The 23,301-nt window shown below is 49.8% G+C and overlaps 6 protein-coding genes across 6 annotated transcripts; 4 read left to right on the top strand and 2 right to left on the bottom strand.

The window, feature by feature from the left end:
- Positions 1-1,871: 1,871 nt before the first annotated feature.
- On the top strand, positions 1,872-3,570 carry N7509_001182 (serine/threonine protein kinase SAT4; the record flags this gene model as incomplete). The annotated part of the gene is made up of 3 exons (XM_056625819.1): positions 1,872-2,319; positions 2,357-3,375; positions 3,439-3,570. 3 exons carry the CDS (start codon positions 1,872-1,874, stop codon positions 3,568-3,570), a joined length of 1,599 nt encoding a protein of 532 aa, XP_056494401.1.
- Positions 3,571-7,053: 3,483 nt separating this feature from the next.
- On the top strand, positions 7,054-8,395 carry N7509_001183 (amphiphysin-like protein RVS161; the record flags this gene model as incomplete). Its single annotated transcript, XM_056625820.1, has 6 exons — positions 7,054-7,066; positions 7,260-7,310; positions 7,408-7,453; positions 7,568-7,641; positions 7,699-7,846; positions 7,942-8,395. The coding sequence occupies 6 exons, from the start codon at positions 7,054-7,056 to the stop codon at positions 8,393-8,395; spliced, it is 786 nt and encodes a 261-aa protein (XP_056494402.1).
- Positions 8,396-8,833: 438 nt separating this feature from the next.
- Positions 8,834-9,727, bottom strand: N7509_001184 (aminoacyl-tRNA hydrolase; the record flags this gene model as incomplete). The annotated part of the gene is made up of 1 exon (XM_056625821.1): positions 8,834-9,727. The coding sequence occupies one exon, from the start codon at positions 9,725-9,727 to the stop codon at positions 8,834-8,836; it is 894 nt and encodes a 297-aa protein (XP_056494403.1).
- A 1,608-nt stretch (positions 9,728-11,335) lies between these two features.
- N7509_001185 (class I SAM-dependent methyltransferase) lies at positions 11,336-12,520 on the top strand (the record flags this gene model as incomplete). The annotated part of the gene is made up of 1 exon (XM_056625822.1): positions 11,336-12,520. One exon carries the CDS (start codon positions 11,336-11,338, stop codon positions 12,518-12,520), a length of 1,185 nt encoding a protein of 394 aa, XP_056494404.1.
- A 425-nt stretch (positions 12,521-12,945) lies between these two features.
- On the bottom strand, positions 12,946-14,232 carry N7509_001186 (rRNA-binding ribosome biosynthesis protein RPF1; the record flags this gene model as incomplete). Its single annotated transcript, XM_056625823.1, has 1 exon — positions 12,946-14,232. The coding sequence occupies one exon, from the start codon at positions 14,230-14,232 to the stop codon at positions 12,946-12,948; it is 1,287 nt and encodes a 428-aa protein (XP_056494405.1).
- A 281-nt stretch (positions 14,233-14,513) lies between these two features.
- N7509_001187 (glycine--tRNA ligase) lies at positions 14,514-21,513 on the top strand (the record flags this gene model as incomplete). Its single annotated transcript, XM_056625824.1, has 4 exons — positions 14,514-16,244; positions 16,310-16,684; positions 19,547-20,782; positions 20,824-21,513. The coding sequence occupies 4 exons, from the start codon at positions 14,514-14,516 to the stop codon at positions 21,511-21,513; spliced, it is 4,032 nt and encodes a 1,343-aa protein (XP_056494406.1).
- Positions 21,514-23,301: the final 1,788 nt, after the last annotated feature.

The raw sequence follows: 23,301 nt of genomic DNA on the forward strand, positions 1-23,301 counted from the left end.
CAGTGGACGTCATCTCGAGTAGCTAGCTCGGATGACCCCATCGCACAGAGACCCCACGCCGGACCGGACTCCACGACCACCCAATGGGGTGATGTGCATGGTTGACTCCGTTCGATCGGCCGGCAGTGGTGAGAGGGAGTTGTGGAGGAGAGGGTAGGGAGGGGAGTGAGAGGACAGTGGGAGTGGACAATCCCGGGAAGTTAAGGCGATACGAAGGGCAACCGGATGGCGAGGGTAGGGCAAGCCAAAACTCAGTACGATCCAGGAGACACTGGATAGTATATGATAATTAATATGCTACTACCCAGGTATAAAGTACAGTACTCTAGCTACTCGTACTCTGGTGAAGATAATCTTCAGTAGATTACTACCGCACATAGTAACTACTGTGTGGAGCGGAGAGTTCCGCGATTTCCAACAATTAGTGAGGGGCATCGAGGGGCATCCCTCGGATGGTCCTCCCAACTCTTTCCCTTTACTGAACAAAGTAATGAGGCACGGTTAGCGGGGCCCGCGGGCCACGCACTGTCCCACGGGGAGGGACCATCGGGAGAAACCAGGAGTCCAGGACTGGTACCAGGACCAAGATGGGATACCCCTCAGGCGCCACAAGAGACCATCGCGTCGGCTCTCGGTCTGCGGGGCACACCGAATCAGAAGGGAAGTGAGCACAGCCTCGAGGGTGGCGGGAGTATATTCTTACCCATTCCCGTGAGAGAACGAGAAAAAGGCGAGTGCAGATAGCAGGATAGCTAATGGTGAGAATCGACGTCAGAGAGAGAAAAGCAGACCGGCTACGTGTCCCCGGACGTCATTGATCGTCCTGTAATTTCGGCGGGCGAATTGCTTGATTGTCGCGGACTCGGAAGAGGGAAGATCCAGCGCCGGATGAGATCCAGTTCAGGTCAGTTTAGGTCCAGTTCAGTGCCAGTTCCAGGGCTCCAACAGGCCTCCAATAAATCTCTCACTCCACTGGTATTGTACAGTATGGTATGGCCTGATCGGACAGGGAGTATACTATAGATAGTATTACTCTAAGGTATACTATTGTCTATGATAAAGTATAAACTACAGTATATATTAGGGTACTATTTAGGGTAAATATCGACTAGTCAGCATGAGAATGCCCTAGAAGGATTACTTTCATTACTTTCATTACTTTCCATTCAAGGATTTGCACTGCCGTCAATGTAACTGAATGCAAAGGGTATGTAAGCATACTGTACCGTAATACCAGTGTATTATTCCTTACAAATACGCACATTTTTTGCAGTAACCCTCTCCCCCCCAAAAGGCAAACCAAATCTAGTGTCTTCTCTGCCTGCTCCTTAATAATACATCCGTAATTATTCCCGTCAGTGTAGCGTAAGCCCCCAAGTGCTGCTGCTGTGGTATTTTGTCCCCTCGACATCGCCAATTTTACCCTCAACTTTTTCCTCTTCTCTCTTCTTTTCTCCCTTATTTATATTGTCCATTCCCCATTCCGGCGCGCTCCGTCTACTTGCTTCTCGTCATTTCTGTTCTTTTTTTTTGGAGCAACGTCTCTACCGTTCCAGCACCCTCGTCTTCTCCTAGCCTTTCGTCAGCAAGTCGTCTTTGTTGCCTGAGGCCATCCATCCACCACTTTTTTTTTCCCGCGCCACCTTTTCTCCTCCGAATTCTCAATCCTCCTCACCATATACGCTGTGTGAAGTCCTTGCAAGTTCTGTAGCTATTCAGCTTCTTGCGAGCTTTTCGCTCCTCGTCTCCCATTTTTACCCCGGGGGCGACGTGTGGTCTTTTGAACTTTCTCCTCTACTCTGCACTGCACTGACTGCACTGCACCCTCTCCTCCCCCCACACTTCCACCACATCTCTCCAATCTACCGCACATGACTCCGCTTTCGCCCTCACCTGCTCCGTCCGCACTCTCCTCCGCCGCAAACTCTCAACACTCGCATGACCCTCGGGATGGAGACCCTTCGGTAACACGCGCCCTCGCGGGCATGAACCTGTCCGCGCCGAACGGGGAGCTTCTCCCTGGAACGGCCTCCCCAGTGCCTCAACGGCCAAAGGTCGCCAATATGGCCACGCGCATTTCTCGAATGTTCATTCCTGGTTCAAAGCAAAACCCGATCAAAGAACACGATATCCACCGTGATTTATCCGACAGTAGCTTGGAGAGCGTCCAAGCCAATGCACACCCGCATATGCACCCCAACCAGACCAACGGCAAAGACAAGCCCTCCTCCACCAAAGAGAAATCTACTTCAAAGCCCTCCTCAAGAGCAAACTCCAGACCTCCTTCTCGAACTCCCTCCCGTCAAGCTTCATTAAAAAGTGAGCCGATCGACGGCCCTAAGAAGAAGCCCGGCAGTCACAAAGAAGCAAAAGATGGAGTCCCCCCCGCACAAGCGCTTCGAGGTTCTCCCTGAAGGCACTGGCACTCACTCCCACCATCTCCGCAGTGCCAGACGACAGGAGAAACTGACCGACCTCCTCCGGGACATGCTAGGCGGCGGTAGGAAAAAGGGCGACGACCAGGTCGACGAGACACAACTCTCTCTCATGTCAACCTGGATCGACCAGTTCAAGAATGAGCGTGACAAGCTCGCCCTCGACAAGAAGGGCGGTCCCAACGCCACCGCAACCTTGGTCGACAAATACGGCAAATGCCAGGAAATTGTCGGCCGCGGCGCCTTCGGCATCGTCCGAATCTCCCACAAAATCGACCCCGCAGATTCCAAATGCGAACAACTCTACGCCGTAAAAGAATTCCGACGCAGACCGCAAGAAACCGCAAAAAAGTACCAGAAACGCCTAACCTCCGAGTTCTGCATCTCCTCCTCCCTCCGCCACCCAAACGTCATCCACACTCTCGACCTCCTCCAAGACGCAAAGGGCGACTACTGCGAAGTAATGGAATACTGCGCCGGCGGCGATCTCTACACCCTCGTTCTCGCAGCGGGTAAACTCGAAGTCGCAGAAGCGGACTGTTTCTTCAAACAGCTCATGCGTGGCGTTGAATACATGCACGAGATGGGCGTTGCACACCGCGACCTCAAACCCGAGAATCTCCTCCTCACAACGCACGGCGCGCTGAAGATCACTGACTTTGGCAACGGCGAGTGCTTCCGCATGGCGTGGGAGAAAGAAGCGCACATGACGGCGGGTCTGTGTGGGTCAGCCCCTTACATTGCGCCGGAGGAATATACAGAGAAGGAATTTGATCCTCGGGCTGTGGATTTGTGGGCGACGGGCGTGATCTACATGGCTATGCGGACGGGCCGACATTTGTGGCGCGTCGCGAGGAAGGATGAGGATGAGTTTTATCAGAGGTATTTGCAAGGGCGAAAGCATGAGGATGGTTATGCGCCTATTGAGACGTTGCATCGGGTAAGTTGTGGTCCACCGCCATCAGTGTCAACGTCACAAGCAAATACTAACTCGTCTCACCAGGCCCGCTGTCGCAACGTGATATACTCAATCTTAGATCCTAACGCCTCCCGCCGAATCAATGCATCGCAAGTCCTCAAGTCTGAGTGGGTGCGACAAATCAAATTGTGCAAGGCTGGCGAGGAAGGATTATGATAAAAGCTGTAACGCGGGTTGTGGTCGTGGTTGTGGTCGTGTGATTTGCCAAGCAGGCCTTGAAGTGAAAGTGAAAGTGTCAGTATTGGTGTCGATGTCGATGTTCCCAGTACCCATCACACCCTGTCCCTGTCTACATATCTTATTGGCTTCATTCGGTCTGCCTCTGTCTATTCGGTTTTCATTCCACTTCACTCCACTCCACTCCCAGCAACACGGCATTGGTTTAGGCGGGAGGGCCATTTTGTATTGAATCAAATTCTCTCCCTTATACACAATCGGGCGGCTTTACCCCTGTTCTAGACACCGTTCAGGAGGCGCACTTGTTTTCAAGTTGTTCAAGTTTCCTTTTTTTTACGCTCAACATTCCATTCTTCTATTTATTCTCTCTCCCTCCGAGTTCAGAGTTCAACAGTCTCTCTCCTCTATTGTTTGAATGCAAGCGATGTCGAGGTTCATGTCTTTCAAGCTTTTTTTTTGGCCCTGCGTGTTTGGTTTGGTCGTTTACTCTTGTTTTTGTTTTTGTTTTTATGGTTTGTTCGGCGCCATTGTCATTGTTATTGTCATATCCATATCCATATCCTTTTTATGCCCGTCACTAGGGTACCCTAGTTTCGACGCCAACGTCATGTGTCACGTCAATGCAACGAAGAGTCATGCCTTCGCTTTTGTCCTGGCGCGGTGGTGCTATACATTCTCTTCTCTGCTCTGCTATCCGCTCTCTACTGGACGCATTTGCATTTGCATTTACATTCCTCACCCCGCCCTTACCTTACTTACCCGACACTACCGTTCCCCACCCCACCCATTCCATTCCGTTATACCTACTTACAACGACACGAGACGGCGGCACCACGGATGGCTATGGCTATGGCTGCGGATTTCTTTTGTATTTTTATGCGGGAGCGTGGGTGTAGGAGTTTGTTTTCTTTCCCTGCTCTTTCTTGCCTTTCATCTTCATCTGCACCAGCTACTCTCATTCATCACCCTTCCTTCTATGCCTCGGTATATATTTGTACATAGTTACTTACGACTGACGAATTCAATATGGTTTACTTCATTGCCAAAATGAAAATAACTTGAAAATAAATGGTTCTGTTCCAGTTGGAAGTTGTATACTACTACTAGCACACTCGCTGCCAAGAACATTACAAGTATTTCGCAAACCATCCAACTAGTAGTAATACTACTAGTAGTATGTAATCCAACAAATACCCCTCTCTCTCTCAACGTTGATTTCAAATCCACTCGAGTCCGAGTCCAACAGCCACCTCGGTCAGACTGGGCACCAGCCCGATGACATCAGCCACTGCCACTAACTAATCCACGTCCACATCCACATCCGCCCCCGATCCGATGTCATTATGGATTGCGCCGGGTCAGGCTGGCCCCCAACTGCTCCGAATCTCCTCCGCTTACGTTTAGCTTTAAGGCGCTGCAAGGTGATGTGATGTCGATCAACTAACTGGACTGGGCGCCCTTGGATCTTTTGCGTTCGGGGGTTTGTGGCTGAGTTGGGGCTAAAGCGTTCGTGTTTACTCGTGTTAGTTTCGGGGTTCGTGCAGTCTCCAGGAGGGTCGATGACGATGGATGGATGCCGGTGGACTGAGCGAGCTGTCACCGGGCTTGCAAGGGTAGCTTTGGAAGATCTGTAGATCTGAGTTTGGGGGGATAATCAAAACAAAAACAAACTCGGCGTACCGGGTTGTGTACTTGATGATGGTCTGGAATTATCAAGACAAATTCATTTTATGCGTGTCGGAATCCTGCTGGATATTGAATAGGGTCATCATTGAACTTGATTGAAGTTCCACTCTTTACGTTTTACTCTCCACAATAGACGGATACGGATATACCTACAGGGAAAGGGGAATTAATGAGTCAGTTCAAATTCAAGTTACTCGTAGTTACATAGTACGCCGTAACTATTAGTTAATAAGTACTCCGTAATCCACCTTGGCTAACTGTTCTTCTCCACTGTGAACTTACTTGGAGATGAGAGACTCGGAGACCTTCCTTATGGGCTCTGTATTTGCGCCGGTTCAAGTTTACTACAAGGGATAGTTATCTACTATACATACTAGCATCTGCATTTGCATCTGCGCCTGTACCGGTATCTATCCGTATGTGCGATCTGTAAGTTAATCTACCCCATACCTGCAGTACCTCAGCTATACGCCAACTATGCCATGTACTACTATTACTGCACCACCTCGGTAACTCTTAGTATACTAGTAGAATAAACTAAACCTATCCCCTACTTCCACTCAGTATCCTATCGGTAACTCGAAGTATTCTAATTTCTATGTATTCCATTCACCTGCAGCACCGGCATGGACTAAAAGCCTTGGCACATACCATCAAACACAGAAAAGTCATTAGGCACCTGCATTCCATTCCATTCCACTCCAGCCTCGGCGGAGGGGCTGACACCAACGGATCGGATCCACGATCTGATTGGACATACGCGACATTCTATTGGGCGCACATGGCCTGCCCTATGCCCTATCGCTACTGTCCCCATTTTTTCTATTCCTGATTTTTGGTAAAGGGTCTGCTGCTGCACTGCGCTGCAGTGACTGCACTGTTCTGCGTGGAGTATAGAGTATCCGAGCCGGGCGGAACGGTTCTGCACAAGTTCCGATCCCGAGTTTGCCGGCCGAGTCTAGTTTGGTTTAGTGGTGTTGTCTACCGATACTAGGTATAGTATAGTATAGTATGGTATACTAGTAGTATACTCTCCGCGCTTCACCCTATCTAGGGCAATGCAGTGTACGCAGTGCAGTGCAGTGTGAAGCAGCCCAGCCCAGCCCGGCCCAGCCTAGTCCAGTCCAGTCCATACCAGAAGTGAATCCACCAGCCACAATTCGGATGCCTAGGAGCGGAGTCGAGTGTCATTACCCGTAGGAGTACAGGAAATAAAAGTGCAAAAATGTCAAATGTAAAAATGTCAACTTGCAAAATGTAACACTGATAGTCTTGCCAGAATTGAATTACCATTACTAGTACGCAGAGTACATATCTTGCCCCTTTTTTGCAATACCAAGTATACAGAGTACAGAGTACAGAGTATACAGTATACAGTATACACTTGATACACCCTTCATGTATTATATCTAAATTTTCAGACTCACTCCATTAAATACGACCTCACTGACTCCAATCCAGTCCAATCGTCCAATACAATCTCACTGAGTCGTGTAAAATCTTCTCTTATAACAATGCAACCAGAAGTGACGTAGCCGCATCCGGAAATCGTAAAAGTGGCTGAGTCATCACTGCACCGCCACAGCCAAGCGTTAAGGCTGACTTGGCTGCGGCGGAGAGAAGTGAGAAGTGGCTACTGCCTTGCTTTGCTCTGTTCTACTCTACTCGTGCATACACGACCACAACCACACCCAGAGTCGATCCCATTGAAGACTCAATACCCCCTACTATACACAGCACACATCCCCCGAGACTGCATCGAAATAACCCGCCATAATGTCGTGGGCTGGTAAGTCCCTCTTTCTCCGGTTTCCTTTCCTTTCCTTTCCGCCTTTTGCTGCCTGAGCCCATTGCGGGCGCGGACCGAGACAGGTCGTGCAGACCGAGCTCGTGGCGTGGTCCGAGGAAACAAACGGCGCGCGATCTGATGCGGCACGATGCGATGCGATGCGATGCGATACAATGCTGATATACGCTTTTAGGCTTTAAGAAAAATGTCGGCCGCGCTACGACGCAGGTTATGATGAAGACTGGTGAGTTCCGGAATGTTACCCCGCAACTCCGGCTTGGTGGCTTGATGACTGGCTTGGGTTGAGGAATATATGTATATGCTAATCTTTCTGCGGGTAGGTCATGTTGAAAAGACAAGTGATCGCGATTATGAAATTGAAGAACGGTGCGCTTAATCCTGGTTGCTGCTGGCGGTGCCGCTGCTGCTGCTGCTGCTGCTGCCGCCGACACCGATACTGCAGATCTTGCGGACATGTCGAGGCTGATTGAATCGATGCAGACGATACCGGACTATGGAGGCTGCGGCCAATCGACTACAGAAAGAGGCAAAGGGATACCTGGATTCGCTACGAGGTAGGTATTTGGTTAAGTTGGTTTGAACACAGGCCGAGTTGACAGTTTTTTCTACAGCTATGACGGCGTCACAGATGCGCATTGCCGAGACGATTGATGCTTTTTACGGTGATGCGGGCACTAAGGATGGCGTTAGCCGAAGCTATAAGCAAGCGGTAGAGGATTTGGATGCGGAAACGATCAAGGCTTTGGATGGTCCATACCGGTAGGACTACCCTGCCCTGCACAACAGAATTGGAATGGACCAGACGGACCAGACCACACGCCAGTGAGCATACAACTAAACTAACACAACTACAGGGCAACCGTCTTAGACCCCATCTCCCGTTTCTGCGCCTACTTCCCCGACGTAAACGAATGCATCAAAAAGCGCAACCACAAACTTCTCGACTACGACGCCATGCGCGCCAAAGTCAAGCGCCTCGTCGAGAAACCCGACAAGGACGCGACAAAACTTCCTCGCACAGAGCGCGAAGCCGAAATCGCAAAGCAAGCATACGAACAACTCAACGAGCAACTCTTCAACGAACTGCCCCAACTCATCGATCTGCGCGTGCCATATCTGGATCCCAGTTTCGAGGCCCTGGTCAAGATTCAGCTGCGCTTTTGCGCAGAGGCGTATTCGCGTATGGCGCAGGTTCAGCAGTATCTTGATGCTGAGACGAGAGATCAGTATGCGCGTGGTGATTTGGATAATCGTGTTGAGGAGGTGTTGCAGGAGATTCGCGATTTGAGTATTGCGGGGACAGTCTAGTGTGGGTGCGCGACTTGCAGATGGCATGGATGGCATGGCCTGGTCTGGCATTGGCTGGGCTTATTTTCTTTTCTTCTTTTTCATTATTTCTAATTCTTCGCGCTGATTCCTCTGCTGTTTCGTTTCTGCATTCATGAAGACTACATGACTTTGTTTCTGGTTTCTTGGTTCATATCCCACAGCTTGTACACGATCGGGACTTGGCTCTTTCTCTCTGCCACGCTCAAAAGGAGTTCATTCATTCAGATGGGGTATCAATCAATCAACGAGCCTATCGTACAGCAATCACCATCACCCAGTCTAAAGTGGTAGTGGTGTCAAGCCTGAATCTATAATATGCCAATATACAATCCTACTACCAGTACCATACCACGCCCACTTCCTAAAAAGAAGCAATAGCATAGCTTGTAGTAGCATCTTCTCCTCTAGCCATCCATCTCACCCCTCAAAAACAGTCTCCTCCTCCAAAACACCAACAACATGCCCAGCCGCCTTCTTAACAGCCTCCATCTCCCTACCATCCATCTCCGTCAAAACATAATCCGCAACAGCATTCTTCCCCCGACTCTCCGGCCTCCCAATACCGACGCCAACCCTCAGAATCGACAAATCTCGCCGAGCACCACCTTTCCCCTTCCCGTTGCTGCCACCAGCAACCCCACTCTTAGAAGGATATAACCCCTTCCCCCTCAAACTCTCACAAACACTAATCAACCCCCGATGACCCCGTAGACTCGACGCCTCAGGTCCGCCGCGCTTCACGCGGATTTTGCCGAGTGGTTGTTCGAGTTCGTCGTGGAGGATTACCAGTGTAGCGGGCATGCCTCCACCAACGCCAGCAGAAGTAGGAGTGGTAGTATCTCCACCCAAAGGCAAAGCAACCCCAGACGAAGAAATCCACTGCGAACCCTGGCCTTGGCTTTTGCCCTGGTCAATTTTCTCAAACCACCTCTGCAACTGACGAACGAGTTTTGGACCAGATTCGTTCATGAATGACGGGCTGTACCATGTTGTGTATGAGGTGAAGGGGAGAGGAGCGGGCGTGGTGTTTAGGAGGGGTGTTAGGGCGTCGAGGAGGATGTGGCCTGCGCTATGGCGGGTTGTGCGGTAGGGTTTTTGGTTGCCTATTGAGGCTATGAAGAGGGCTCGGCGGGGGTTGGCCATGGTAATTGTAATGGGTACGGTTGTGATTGTGGTTGCGGTTTTGTCTGTTGGTGTGTTGGGGCTGGTGTGTGGCTCTGCTTCTGGTTTCTGTGGTTGTGGCAGAGATTGCGCTGGCGCTGGCGGTTGCGCTTCGGGGTGGGTTTTCGTTGGCGGTTGTTCTTTGGTCATTAATGAGCCTAGTGGTGGGTTGTAGTTTCTGGAATGGTCGCAGGCGCAGGCTTCGGCGCAATGTATGTTGATGTCAAGTGAATGTGAATGTTAATGCAAGGGAAATAATGCATCGGAGTCGGAGTTTGGATCAGGAACGGGAGATCGCCTCGTGACGGCCACTCGGAGTTACCGTTCATCATTGCCTATTTGGGATCGGGAACCGTTGTGTCGGGTCGGGATTAGTCATGCATTCAGGAGTGAACAGTTCAGAGTAGAGTATAGGGATGATAGAGTATAAGGGGTAGTAGTGGATATACTATAGAGAGTATATATGTGGTGTATTCCTCGGGATTGGTTTTAGTCTAAGAATATATAGTATGTACGGAGTACTCCGTACACTAGCATGGCATGACAGCCCGGTAGAGTGGGTAGATCCCGAAATGAATAATGCCTGCCATCGAACAAAGTACGTCCGGTCCCGGGCTGCTGGATGGTGGATGCCAGTGCGCTGTATGGGTTTGTGTATTAGTAGTACATACTCTGTAGTACTATCTGGTATATGCATGTTACTAGTACTAGTATACTTAGGCATACATGTAGCAGGGGAGTAATAGTCTATACACTGCCAGTTCATGGATAGTACTACTCCCTACTATAGTTTAATCTTCTACAAGGATACTATTACTAGTAGTATTATACTCTAGCACCTATCCTCCTATAACTAACACTATACTTTACTACTCCGTACTAGATACTATACTCTTGTACACGCCCCACCTGCCCAAGCTCTCGGACCCTCAGCCATGTCAACCCCCTGCTCCACCCCGGTTCTCCCATCCTGCCGGGTTCAACTTATATTCTCTATCATCCTGACTGTCGGGTTTCTTGCTTTTTTACTAACTAAGGTATTCCATCTTTTGCCTCTCGCTTCCTTGTTTGCCTCCGAGTCTCTGCTTTTTCCTATTTGATCTATCCTGCCAGTGCCACTTCCTTAGGGTTTACTTCGCCAGACCTGTTCTTCTCCCTCCCTCGGGTCCCACTCTTTTCCCGTCAAAAACTTTGCTTGCGCTCGGTTGCTTCATCTCACCTGAGCTGATCGGCTCCTTTTTCTCCTCATTTCTCCTCAATTGACCCGCCGCTCTCCCATACCCACTCTAAAACCTGCCATTTCAAAAGCCCAAAAAAAGCCCTGAGACCCGCGTAACCTGGTCTAGTCTAGTCTATCATCTACTAATCTCACCCTACCCGTTCAAGTTCAAGTTCTCGTTTACACTTATTTCTCTCCCACGTGTAACGAAGCGCCATCCCCTCCGAGTCCTCTCAAGCTCCGAGTTATTTTTCAACTTTTTGATTCGATTCTGGTCCTTGCGACTACTACCACTGCGACTGTGACTACTCCCACACATCGTCATGTCATGGAAGACACATATATCCAGCCAGCGGACCCCCGCGACTGCTCCGGACCAGAGGAAAGCTCCGACGGCGAAGCTTCAATGTGAGATAACCCCGCGCATACCATTATATCAACGAAGCCCGGGTGTAGAAACAAAAAAAGAAAAAACACCCCACTAACCCTGGAATTTATCACTCTACAGAAAATCCACCCGCTCCTGCTCCTCCTGTAACATGCTCGAACCCGTCCACGAAAATGGCCGCCGCTACTGCGACTCAACCTACTTCATGCCAAACGACGAAACAGAACTAACAAGACTAAACATCCTACATCAAATCTACCTAATCCTACTAGACGGACACCTAACAACCGCACCCTTCCGGAGCAATCCGCAATCATCGCCGCGAATTTTAGACATCGGCACCGGGCCAGGAGACTGGGCGATCGAAATGAGTGCTGAATTTCCCAATGCGGAAATTATCGCGTCGGATATTGGGATCTTTGATTCGGGATTGGGACAGCTTGAGCTGCCGAATGTGGACTTTCAACTTGCAGATGCGCAGTCTGAGTGGACGTACCATGAACCGTTTGATTTGGTGCATATGCGTGGTCTTTCGGGGGCTTTTGCGGATTGGGGTCGCATTTATCAGCAGGCTTTTGCGCATTTGAAGCCGGGGGGTTTTATTGAGGTTGCGGATGCGGATCCGGCGGGTGATACTATTTGTTTCTGTCGGGAGTCTGGCAATGGGGATGAGGTTGAGGTTGAGGTTGAGGGTATGCGGGATCTAGATTTGGACTCGGATGAGGACGACGACGACGACGACGATTCGGACTCAGAACCAGAACCAGAACCAGAACACGAGTCAAAGTCAGAATCACAGCCAACCCCAACCCCAACCCAAACAAACCTCCAAAAATACACCACCGCCCTCCGAACCGCCGCAAAAGAAGCAGGATACCCCCGAGACCTAGAACACCTCCGCAAAACAGCCCTCACAGCAGCGGGATTCGTCGACATCAAGGTCATAGAAAGAAATATCCCAATCGGTCTATGGCCAGCCGACATCGGCGAGAAAACGCTCGGCAAAATGACCCTAATCGCGCTGTTGGAAGGTCTGGAAGCGTACGCTTTACGACCGCTGACGGGGTCTGGGAAATGGAGTCTGGATGAGGCGCGGGCGCTTTGTGAATTGGTTAAGGAGGAGGTTCTTGCTGCTGAGGGGTTGAGGGTTAAAGTTAGAGTTGTGACGGGGAGGAAACCTGTTTCGTTTGCGCAGAAGAGGAAGGATGTTCTTGCGAGGGCTAGGGCCAGGGCGAGGTTTTTTAGGGAGAAGGGGACTGTGCCCGGGGATGGGGATGGGGATGGGGAGGGTGTCGATTGGGATTTTGGGGAGAAGGATCATCATGATCCATCGTGATTTGTGAGGTGAGGTGAAGTGTGGTGAGCTGGAGAACAGACATGGGTGGTGTTTTTGGCTTCATTTTTTGGTTCTTGTCTTGTATTATATGCATGCAGCTGGGTGCTTTGCCTGGCTGTCGAGCGTTTTGAAAAGCTGATATCCCATTTCTTTTATTTAATGCATTTGCACTGTGCATATTGAAGTTCATATTCCTACTAGATTGCTAACAGCGGGGAAAGAAGTTCAATACTTCTCTCCAGGCATTGCTGTTGGTAGTTGTAACTCGGATGGATAAGATATTCTCTACGGCAAGGCTCGAACTTGTAGACATGTCTATATTCATCAATAGGTAAGTACTAGTAATATGTGGATCCGATAATACATGTAACAGCTTTTAAGACTCCCAACCCCATGCAAGCAAAATGAAAAGAGAAAGAGAAAAACTAAAGCTGGAACTTGGTCCTCGACTTCTCCATTCCTCCCTTCCACTCCCACTCTTGGCCACTCGCCCGCTGAATCCCCTTATCAACACGGCGCAACTTCAACGTAAACCGCGGGCCCAGCTCTTGCAAACCCGTGCGAATCCCCTCCGCACCCTCCATCTCCTTGCCATTCGCATCAACAACCGCCTTCTCTGTATCCCGCTTCTCACGGAAGACATAACGATGCCGACGAACAAAGATGTAATCACGCTGATTGTGCAGCGTAACAACTTGCCGTCCCTCAAACTCCGGCTGCGGCGGGAACAGCTTCTTGAATAGATGCGCCGTGAGCATACCCAGCGGCGTACGGAAGTTGTTCAAAATGAGCTCGGGCCAGTGGTCCGTCGCCCGTCCGTGTCCCGGTAGCCTCTTGCCCTCAATCCAGTTGCTGATTGTGAAGTGGAAAGTCGGGCCGACGGGAAGGTGCACCATGGTCAAGCCACTGGGCTTCTTCTGGTCCTCGTTCAGCACGAGCAGGGTAGTGAAGTTTCGGTTCGAGGCGAACTTGGAGATCTCGCGGATAGAAAACTTATGCGAGTGTCGGTGCTCCGCACGGCGGATGTACACACTGTTCGGGAACAGGTCTGTCAAGATATCGGCCTGGTCGTGAAGTGTTGAGTGCAGACCGGTTGTGATGAGCACCTTGGGTGGCTTGTCCGACTCTGGCGAGAAGAGCGAGGGGAACTTTTCAGCCAGGGCTTCGGGCGCCAGGCTCAGGTTTGTACTGCGAGTTGATTGTGAAGGGCTGGTGGCTCGTTCCGTGGCTGTAGGGAGGGAGGAGTTTTTGCGTCCACGGCCGGAGTCTTCGTCTTCGTCGTCTTTTTCCTCGTCCTCTTCGTCGCTGGACGCCATCATACTGTCAATTGACTCGTTGTCGGATTCTGCTTCGTCACTATCGTCCTCGCCTTCTTCTAAGGGCCGGTTGAGCTCGTCGTCTTCTTCCTTCTTAGCCCTCTTGATGCGCTCCACGTCGACACTCCAGCCGAGTCCAGTTTCCTCGGTATCATTGTCGGGCTCGTCCCAGACTCGCTTTCGGTCAAGTGTCAAAGGAATATTGCGACGTAGACGTTCGTCCTTCAACTTGGGGTTCTTGGCTTCTTCCTTCTTGAATCCGTATCGGCGCTTGAGACCTTGCTCTGTCTTCTCTCTCTTCCGCTTGATGTGAAGGAATTTGCGACGCAATTTGTTGGCAGGCTTTTGATCATCTGTAGCCCCTGGTGGGGGTCTTCCCATGCCTTTGACACCCATTGTGGTGATTGCAATTGTAAATCGCAGAATGTAAATCGCAAAAGTGAGGTTCACTGCTGAGCGCGCGGCGAGAAATAAAAAAAATGGCGGAGCAACGTTAATCCGGATCGCAAGGCCAGTGTTGATCACCCGTGCGTTTTCAAGGGGAAATCTCGAGGTTGAAAAGGCGGAAGAACTATTTAAAAGCCTAAAACCAATCGGTCCACGTCCGTTTCATCTCTTGTATTAACCATTGACCCCTAGCTGCGTGCTGGTTTGTCGTGGTGTATGCGCCGGGGCTGATGAGTCAATTCCTCCCACGAATTCTCCCCCGCTCTCGTTCCCTTCAAGTTCTCACTCCCCCACTACCTTCAAGTTCCTCCTTCAGGCAATTCACCTGCTCGTCCGCCCTCCAGAAGAAAGCGAAAGCCCACCGGAACCCCAAGATGGCCACCGTCAGCACCAAGACCGGCCAGGAGGTCGACCGCCTCACCCTCGACTCCATGCTCCGTCGTCGCATGTTCTACACTCCCTCCTTCGAAATTTATGGTGGTGTCTCTGGTCTCTATGACTATGGCCCTCCCGGAACCGCCTTGATCGCCAACATGACCGACGTGTGGCGCAAGCACTTCGTGCTCGAGGAGGATATGCTCGAGGTCGATTGCACCATGCTCACCCCGCATGAGATTCTCAAGACCAGTGGCCATGTCGACAAGTTCGCCGATTGGATGTGCAAGGACCCCAAGACTGGCGAGATCTTCCGTGCCGATCACTTGGTGGAGGAGGTGCTGGAGAACCGCCTGAAGGGTGACAAGGAGGCCCGTGGCCATAAGGTCGAGGTCGACGCTGAGAAGGAGGCTAAGAAGAAGAAGAAGTCCAAGGCTGCCCAGGCTGTCAAGCTGGACGATGCTCTCGTCAAGGAGTACGAGGAGACTCTGGCTCAGATTGATAACTTCGATGGTCCTGATCTGGAGAACATTATTAAGAAGTACAACATTCGCAACCCCGCTACCGATGGCGAGGTCCAGCCCCCCGTCGCCTTCAACCTCATGTTCCAGACCTCTATCGGTCCCAGCAGCAACATGCCCGGCTACCTTCGTCCTGAGACTGCCCAGGGTCAGTTCCTGAACTTCCAGAAGCTGCTCGAATACAACCAGCAGGCTATGCCCTTCGCCTCGGCCTCGATTGGAAAGTCCTTCCGTAACGAGATCTCTCCCCGCGCTGGTCTGCTGCGTGTGCGTGAGTTCCTCATGGCTGAGATTGAGCACTACGTCGACCCTGAGGGTGGTAAGAAGCACCCCCGCTTCGTCGAGGTCAAGGACGTTGAGATGTCCCTGCTGGACCGCAACGTCCAGTTGTCTGGTAGCACCAAGACCACCACGATGACCATCGGCCAGGCCGTCGAGACCGGCCTCGTCGACAACGAGACTCTGGGTTACTTCCTGGCCCGTATCCAGCTTTTCCTGACCAAGATTGGTGTTGACCTGACCAAGCTGCGTTTCCGTCAGCACATGGCCAACGAGATGGCTCACTACGCCGCTGACTGCTGGGACGCTGAGCTTCAGACCAGCTACGGCTGGATTGAGTGTGTCGGCTGTGCTGACCGCAGCGCCTACGATTTGACTGTGCACAAGAACAAGACCGGTGCCCCGCTTGTGGTGCGCGAGACTCGCCCCGAACCCCTCCGCATTGAGGAGTACCAGATCGACCTTGAGAAGAAGAAGTTCGGTCCCCGCTTCAAGAAGGATGCCAAGACTGTCGAGAATGCTGTCGAGGCTCTGTCCCAGGACCTGCGCGAGAAGCTGTCTCTGGATCTGGAGAAGGAGGGCAAGATCGAGATCGATGTCGAGGGCGTTGGCTCCGGCAAGGTCGAGCTCGATAAGGAGTTGATCAAGATTGAGAAGCGTACCCGCGTTGAGAATGTCCGCGAGTACACTCCCAATGTTATCGAGCCCTCTTTCGGTATTGGCCGTATCATGTACAGCATGATCGAGCACGTCTACTGGTCCCGTGCTGGTGACGAGGCACGTGGTGTATGTTTCCCTTTCTCTCTCATATCCTCACTTCCTTTGTTTATCTGATTCTAACTATCTACTAGGTCCTTTCCTTCCCTCCCGCTATCGCCCCCACCAAGGTCCTACTGGTCCCCCTCTCGACCAACCCCGCCTTCAAGCCTCTGACCCTGAGCCTGACCACCAAGCTGCGCCGTCTCGGTGTCTCCACCCGCGTGGATGACTCTTCCGCCAGCATTGGCAAGCGTTACGCTCGTAACGATGAGTTGGGTACCCCCTTCGGTATCACCGTTGACTTCCAGTCTGTCAAGGACAATACCTTTACCCTGCGCGACCGTGACTCCACCAAGCAGGTCCGTGCCAGCGAGGACGATATCCTCCAGGCCATCAAGTCTCTCACTGATGGCGAGGAGTCCTGGGATGATATTGCCAAGCGTCTTCCTGAGTTCACTGGTCAGGAGGTTGAGTAGATTTATGAGTGGCATGGCGATGGAGAGAGTGAGCAGTGATGGGCATAGTCTTGTTGGGAATTTCTCATAGACTATTTGCGACTGTCTATTCAAAATAAAATATACACCCTTTTTTTTTCTGTTCAATGTTTCCCTTGGCCCTATGAACTTCATCGTTTGCGCCTGTTGTAGTACATTGCTGGACCTGTGGATTACTACTAGATCCGGTTGGTTTTCCTCTGTAACTATCTGCTAGAATAACCAACAGTCCTGATATGGTATTTGACTTAGGATTAAGCAATTACTTTACTGCCTTATTAGCAAGCTCTGGCTAAAAGAAAGATGTTTATTTGCCGGCAATAATTATCTTGTTGTCTAAATTTTGTATAAGTATAGTTTAGTACCAAAGTAGGCTAGCCCTTTGAATTTATCTGGTTGTCGGTAGTAATATTTGAAGAGCTCTGCACGCTTGAAGATTCTAGAAGTAGTTCTCGCTCCTCCAAAGCATCGGCACTGTGTACCTTTTCCGACGAGGGGCCAGAAAGCCAGAGTCCTGTAATCGCTGCAACTGCAGTCGTGACTCCCAGCACTAAAGTTGTAGCTCCCCAGCCATATTGGTGGTTAATAAGACCTCCAAGCATTGGTCCTAACGTAAATCCCAAAGTTTGGGCCATATGCTGAAGACTGCAAGCTCGACCAATAGCACCGCTTTCGCCAAATGCTCCTGGCGTCGAGGCTTCCAGTTCAAAGATTGCATTTTGCATTTCGGCCATCACGGCAGGGCAGACCGCGTTGAGAGAAATACCGACCAAAAGCAGCAAGATTATAAAGATAGCTTGATGCTCTGCGTATTGGATTTCACAAGGCGCAGACAGGCTAAGCATGGAGCTGCCAAGCCAAATCCAAGAAATACATTCATTCGTGCGCCAAATCGATCGGAAAGATAGCCTTGTCAGAGTACACAACTGTTAGTTCTGAATAATCGATACACGGAATGACTGGGAAAAAATTCCTGAAAAGGTACTCCAAGCAGGTTTTTGACAACTCAACCGAGCCTATTTCTGCCGGACTGTTTCCCATTCAGAAGATATTCGCGTCTGGATCAGGTCGCTCCGATCTCTACATTGATGACCCTACTTTTAATCTTTGTCTGGATCCCGAGAAGACCATTATTGATCCGTTCGATGTTATTGGGACAACATATGGGCTATTAATGGGTGAACACATGAGGCGTCTATGTCTTCAAGAAGGATTTAGGTAGATTTGAATTGGTACATTTTGTGTCGAACATTGCCTGTCATCTTATTCCGGTTTTCAATGCTTACATACATTCGTCATATACCATCTGGTGCAAGTGCTGAGTGAAATAAATTGGCCTCTTTCTTGAATCCCTCAAAAGATTTACTATATGTGTCTCATTCAGTTCAAAAAAAGCTCGTTTCTCAAACTCTCAACTTAGTGCAATATTCATGTCATGTCATAAACATCGAAGTCCATGTGTTATTGACGAGTACGATGACGTCTGCTCAATAAGTTACCCGCAATACGACATCCTTGGAACTTGCCATGTTTCGAGCTGTACTTGAATCTTTCGTGTTCGTTGATTCCAGTTTTTTGAAACGCATTACACCGCATCGTGTATGTACTCGTTGCCAAAACACATATTCTTGTGACTGATATTATGCAGAACTCGCAGATGTTCCTGCGCAGTATGATGCAGTTCGTGTAACACGGTCCTGCAGCCGTGCAGCTCATTGAAAAATTTTTCTTTCAAAATGAAATTCTATTGGTTATTTCTCACAAACTTTACGTAAAGTATTTGGTTAAGCTGCTTCGCAATATCCTTTCAATCTTGTTTCTCAGCGCATTGAGCTGAGCTGCAAGATCAGTTGACATGGGCCCGGCTGGATGCATCGATTTGAGCATATTTCTGATTCCTCCTGCAGTTCACTCACCTCGTTCCAGCTTGCATGAATCAGCTACGTGTCCTTGAAACTACTAGTTTATTATAAACCGGTAGTGGCCAGATGTCGTTTCTAGCGTAACTTCCTAGGTTCAATTGCAGTCGTCTGTCTGAATGATGGGTAGACTCAATTCGGCAGCAGGCCTCCTGGGTCACTGAAAAGGGGGTGTCCAAATCTATCTACATAATTGTTTATCGTTGTGGATTTCCTTCCTCGTTGCACAATAGCTTTCTATCTTAATTTCACATATAGTGGATTGCTCTGGCCAAGTAGGCCCCGCCCTGGCTGGCTCTCCGGTGTCCGGTATCCTGATTGACTGATTCTCTCAACGTTAACAGAGTATCATTTTCGTGTCTTTCCTTGGTTCATGGACTTACTTCCTGATGTAATCCTAGACGGACTTGGACTGGAATTCGCAGAATTCGACAAGGTCAGCCATATACAATATACAATCTGATCATCAATATTTCTTTGAATGATTTCAGTGGTATTTTTAGTATAATGCAACCTTGGAATTACTATATAATATATCAAATTCCAAGGTTTATATAGTACTGTAAACACTGCCAGTGCTAAGCGTGCGGCCCGCAGTTTACCTCCGCGGTATTACCCAATCCGGCCGCGCCAAGAATCCGGGGCAACTCGCCAGCTTCCGCCTCGGTTTCAAACTGTCCTCTTCCTCTCAGCGAGAGATACAACCTAACCAACATGGCGCCCAACATCTACGCCGCGAAAATCACACTCTCGTGTCCTCTCTTCGCCGCCGATTTCGACCCGCGCGACAATGGTCGTCTGTTTGTCGGCGGCGGGGGCGGCGAAGGTCGCAGCGGCGTCGGGAACAAGATCGTAAGTGGCGCGTTCTAGCTGAGCCTTGGCTATTCAATATTCTGACTCCAAGTCTTTGATATAGTCCCTCCTTGACACGTCGCGTCGATATGAGATCACCGAAGCCGTCGAACTAAACTTGTCGCGCGACGAAGACTCCGTGACGTCGCTGGCTGCGGCGCCGCAGAATGACGATGACGACCACTCCCTTATTGCCCTGGCTGGTATCAACAGCTCCCTCGCAGAGCAGAAGAAGAATAACAACCAGCATATGCGTGCATTCCGGTTCAAGGCACCACGGAAGGTACAGACAGACCAGGCCGTGACCAGCGCGGGCGCGGGCGGCCAGCAAACGATCGAGGGTAGCAAAGAGAAGGAGGAGAAGAAGAAGGTGGAAGTGATTCCTGGGTCATCAGAAGCAGTTTCTCGTGCGTCTATCTTCCGCACCAAGGGGCCTGGCTCAGATGATGCATACCAGCGTATCATGAGGCTGTCGCCGTGGAAGAAGCAGCCCGAGGGCGAGGACACAGACAAGAAGAGCAAAGACACCCGCATAGGAGCTATTGCAACTGGCATGGCCTCATCTGGCGAGATTGTTTTCTTCCGCGCGACTGGTTCTCCCAGCGAATCCGATGTGATTGGCCGTATTCGCCTTGGCTCCAACGAGGAAGCTGAGGATGTGGATTTCGCAGACCTCGAGCTTGACCCAGAGCAGAAGGATGCTCGGGGGAAATATCGCATGGCATACACCAACGGCGTGGACGTGATGGTTGGAGAGATCTCATCTTCCACCCGCTCCAACGCTGCCCCCAATGTCCGCAGTATCTACACAATTCCTCTGCCCAGCAGCGGTGCCAAAGCCATGCGGCCCAAGATCCGCTCATTACGCTTCATCTCGACAAACACAATCCTGCTCCTCCAAAATGCCCCCGACCGTGGCGGAAGCGAGCTGGTCCTCATCAGCGTCCCTAAAGACAAGAACCACATCTCAGCCGTCCTCCGCCGACGCAAACTGCCCCGAAGCGTGAAGATCGGCCTAGGCCTCGACGTCTGCCCACTCGGCACAAACCCAGTCGGCCAACAACAAACCATCGTCGCAGCCAGCGGAAGTGACAACTCAATCAACATCTGGACTCTAGAAAACGGCCCAAAGAGAGGATGGTCCCGATTCAGACCCTACACAACCCTCACCGAAGTCCACCCCTTCTCAATGACAAAACTCGTCTTCTCAACCTTCACCCCACCCGCACACCCCATAACGCCAGAAGTCCTCCCCCAAAGAGTCAAACTTGCCTCAATAAGCATGGGAAATACAGTCGTCGTTCACACACTACCCCTCTCCCCTTTCCCCCCATCCTCCAGAACAGCCCGCTACGTCCTCGTTCTCCCGGCCCCGCCGAATTCTGGGAACTCATGTATTTCACGACAATGTGTCTGATCTCTTTCCTCGCGATTATGACTGCTTTGTACGCCTACGCGGAGATTCGCGGCGGTGTTCCGCCTTTCCTTGGCTCGACGGAGTGGTTACCTGTATCATGGCAAAACTCCTTTGCAAACGAATACGTCCTCCCACCATTCGAGCAGCGCTCGTTTTTGGATAATTTCTTCATTTCTGATCCAAATGCCAATACAAAGGCGAAAACTCCCATCCCAACAGCACAAACCACACCTGAAGAAGAAACTCAACTCGAACACGAATTATCCAGTCTAAAAGATATCCTCGACCGAGTACACTCATCCGGCGCCGCACCAGCTGACATCGAATCTATCTCCTCGCACGAAGTCTCCGTCATCGTCCGCTGTACCGAGCACAATGATGCCGAGACGAGTATTCTCGTTGAAACGGCTTCATCCACGCATGCGGAGAAGGTTTCTAAGATGGAGGAGTTGCGCGCTTGGAAGGAATTGAGTGAGTCTGATCGGGATCTTTGGAAGAAGAAACTTACGGATGCGGGGAGGTGGACGGCGCATCAGGGGGAGAGTGTGTTGAAGGGTGTTTTGTTTGGGGAGGTTTGTGGTGGGGTTGGACGGGTTGCTAGGGATAGTTTATAGTTGAGCTAAAGTGGGTTGGATTGAGTTGTTAGGCCTTGGAAGGTTGATGTTTGATTTTTTTTTTTCTATATATGATTATGTATTTATTGATTTATTGAGGGCATACTACTGCAACTGCAGCAAAGAACTTGAAATAAATGAACAAGAAATTGGCTGAAATTAAGAATCTTGGAAGAACCTAAATCTTGGGAATTTCTCTAAGCTTTAGGATTTCTCCGAGGTAATCATGCACATCCAACTTGAAGCTTCCGCCCGCGATCCCGCGATCCCAGTGATACAAATGACCTAGGCCAACACAAGTAATGTATCAAAGAAATGTTAGAAAGTATAATCGAAATATACAAGGAATGTATCAAATTTAATTAATAATAATAGTAGGACTCAAAGAGGCCTATTGCAAACCATGGAAGATCAGAGAGCGCCATGCTTAGGGCAAGACATCCCTACTACATTCGAATATACTGTAGTCAAGTAACCAAATACTCTACCGATAATTTTTTTTCTGGGTATATATGTAAGGGAATATAAAATACTGCTTTACAAGAAAAGAAATGATGCCTCCGAATTTTTTTGGTTCGAAAAATAATCAAATTGGGGGTCTCCCCTCCGCGTGTGTTGAACCGACAACTTAGAGCGGCTCGTACTTTTTTTTGCGGCACTCTGAGCAGAGATCCGTATGTATTATGTTTTAGCCAAGCAATAAAATACATAGATTAAAATATAATCATGCCACGATCAAGAAGAAAAACCCCCTACAAAAGTCAATATAAGAATTCCGTTAAAAATGAGTTTGACACAATTCGGGAGGGTGAAAATCAGCCTCCCCGGACTTCCAGGCCAAGACGGAAAAAGAGCGCAAGACTAGAATACTGCAAAAAATGAGTTTGAGATACTCTGCTGGAGAATCAACCTCCCAGGCCAAGAAAAAATTAAGACAGAAGAAGAATACGGCAAAAAATGAGTGTTGAGACACTCCGCGGGGGGGTCGAACCCCCAACCTTCCGATGCTCTTGATCTTGGCCGAGGCCTTGAATTAAAAGTCGGACGCTCTAGCCTAGAGGGGCGGAAAGGAGGCGAAGGATGAGCCCAAGAACAGCGAAAGGGAGATGGGAGAGATAATTACCAATTGAGCTAGCGGAGTTGCATTCCACTCGGCCACAAGGCCTTGGTTGGAGAATGGCTGGCAGAACGGAACCATATCCCAAGAAAATTTATGCTGTTCTCGCTTTGCTCAGCCACTCATGGCCCTTGGGAGCTCTCTCCGCCTGCGGGAACGCTAATTTTTTGTTGTTCTGCTACCCGTTCAAAATTCCATCTACTTATCCGACTTCCCTTCCCGTCTTTGGCTTCTACATCTATATTAATTTTTTGGCGGGCAAAACTTCTCAACAAATCTAACTTGCAGGCCAATTCCATGCCTGTAGCTTATTATCTTATACGTTCAATAATCAGAGCGTATGGACTCGTACTTGTGTAGTAGAATACTCAATCTGTGGACATGCGCGCCCCGAACATCTTAGTCTTACTTTCTAACTTTCATTAAGGTATACTATACCAATTGGCTAATTTATTTTGATATGATCTTAGTCTTGTGTATTCTTCACGGGTTCTGAGCAGGTAGAGTAAGGTTTTGATGCCGTGAGGCTGGTTCAACTTGTAAAGTTGCTAGCCCTTCTGAGTTTCAAATTATATATATATGTAATACTTGTATTAACTGGCAGTATACTAGTATACATCTTTGAACCTAAACACAGTCCTGTGCAACCTGGTAGTACTAGTGATTGAACA

This window comes from Penicillium cosmopolitanum, assembly GCF_028827165.1.
Source record: "Penicillium cosmopolitanum strain IBT 29677 chromosome Unknown utg000003l:1.0-3747932.0:1.0-3751027.0, whole genome shotgun sequence".
Lineage (NCBI taxonomy): Eukaryota > Fungi > Ascomycota > Eurotiomycetes > Eurotiales > Aspergillaceae > Penicillium > Penicillium cosmopolitanum.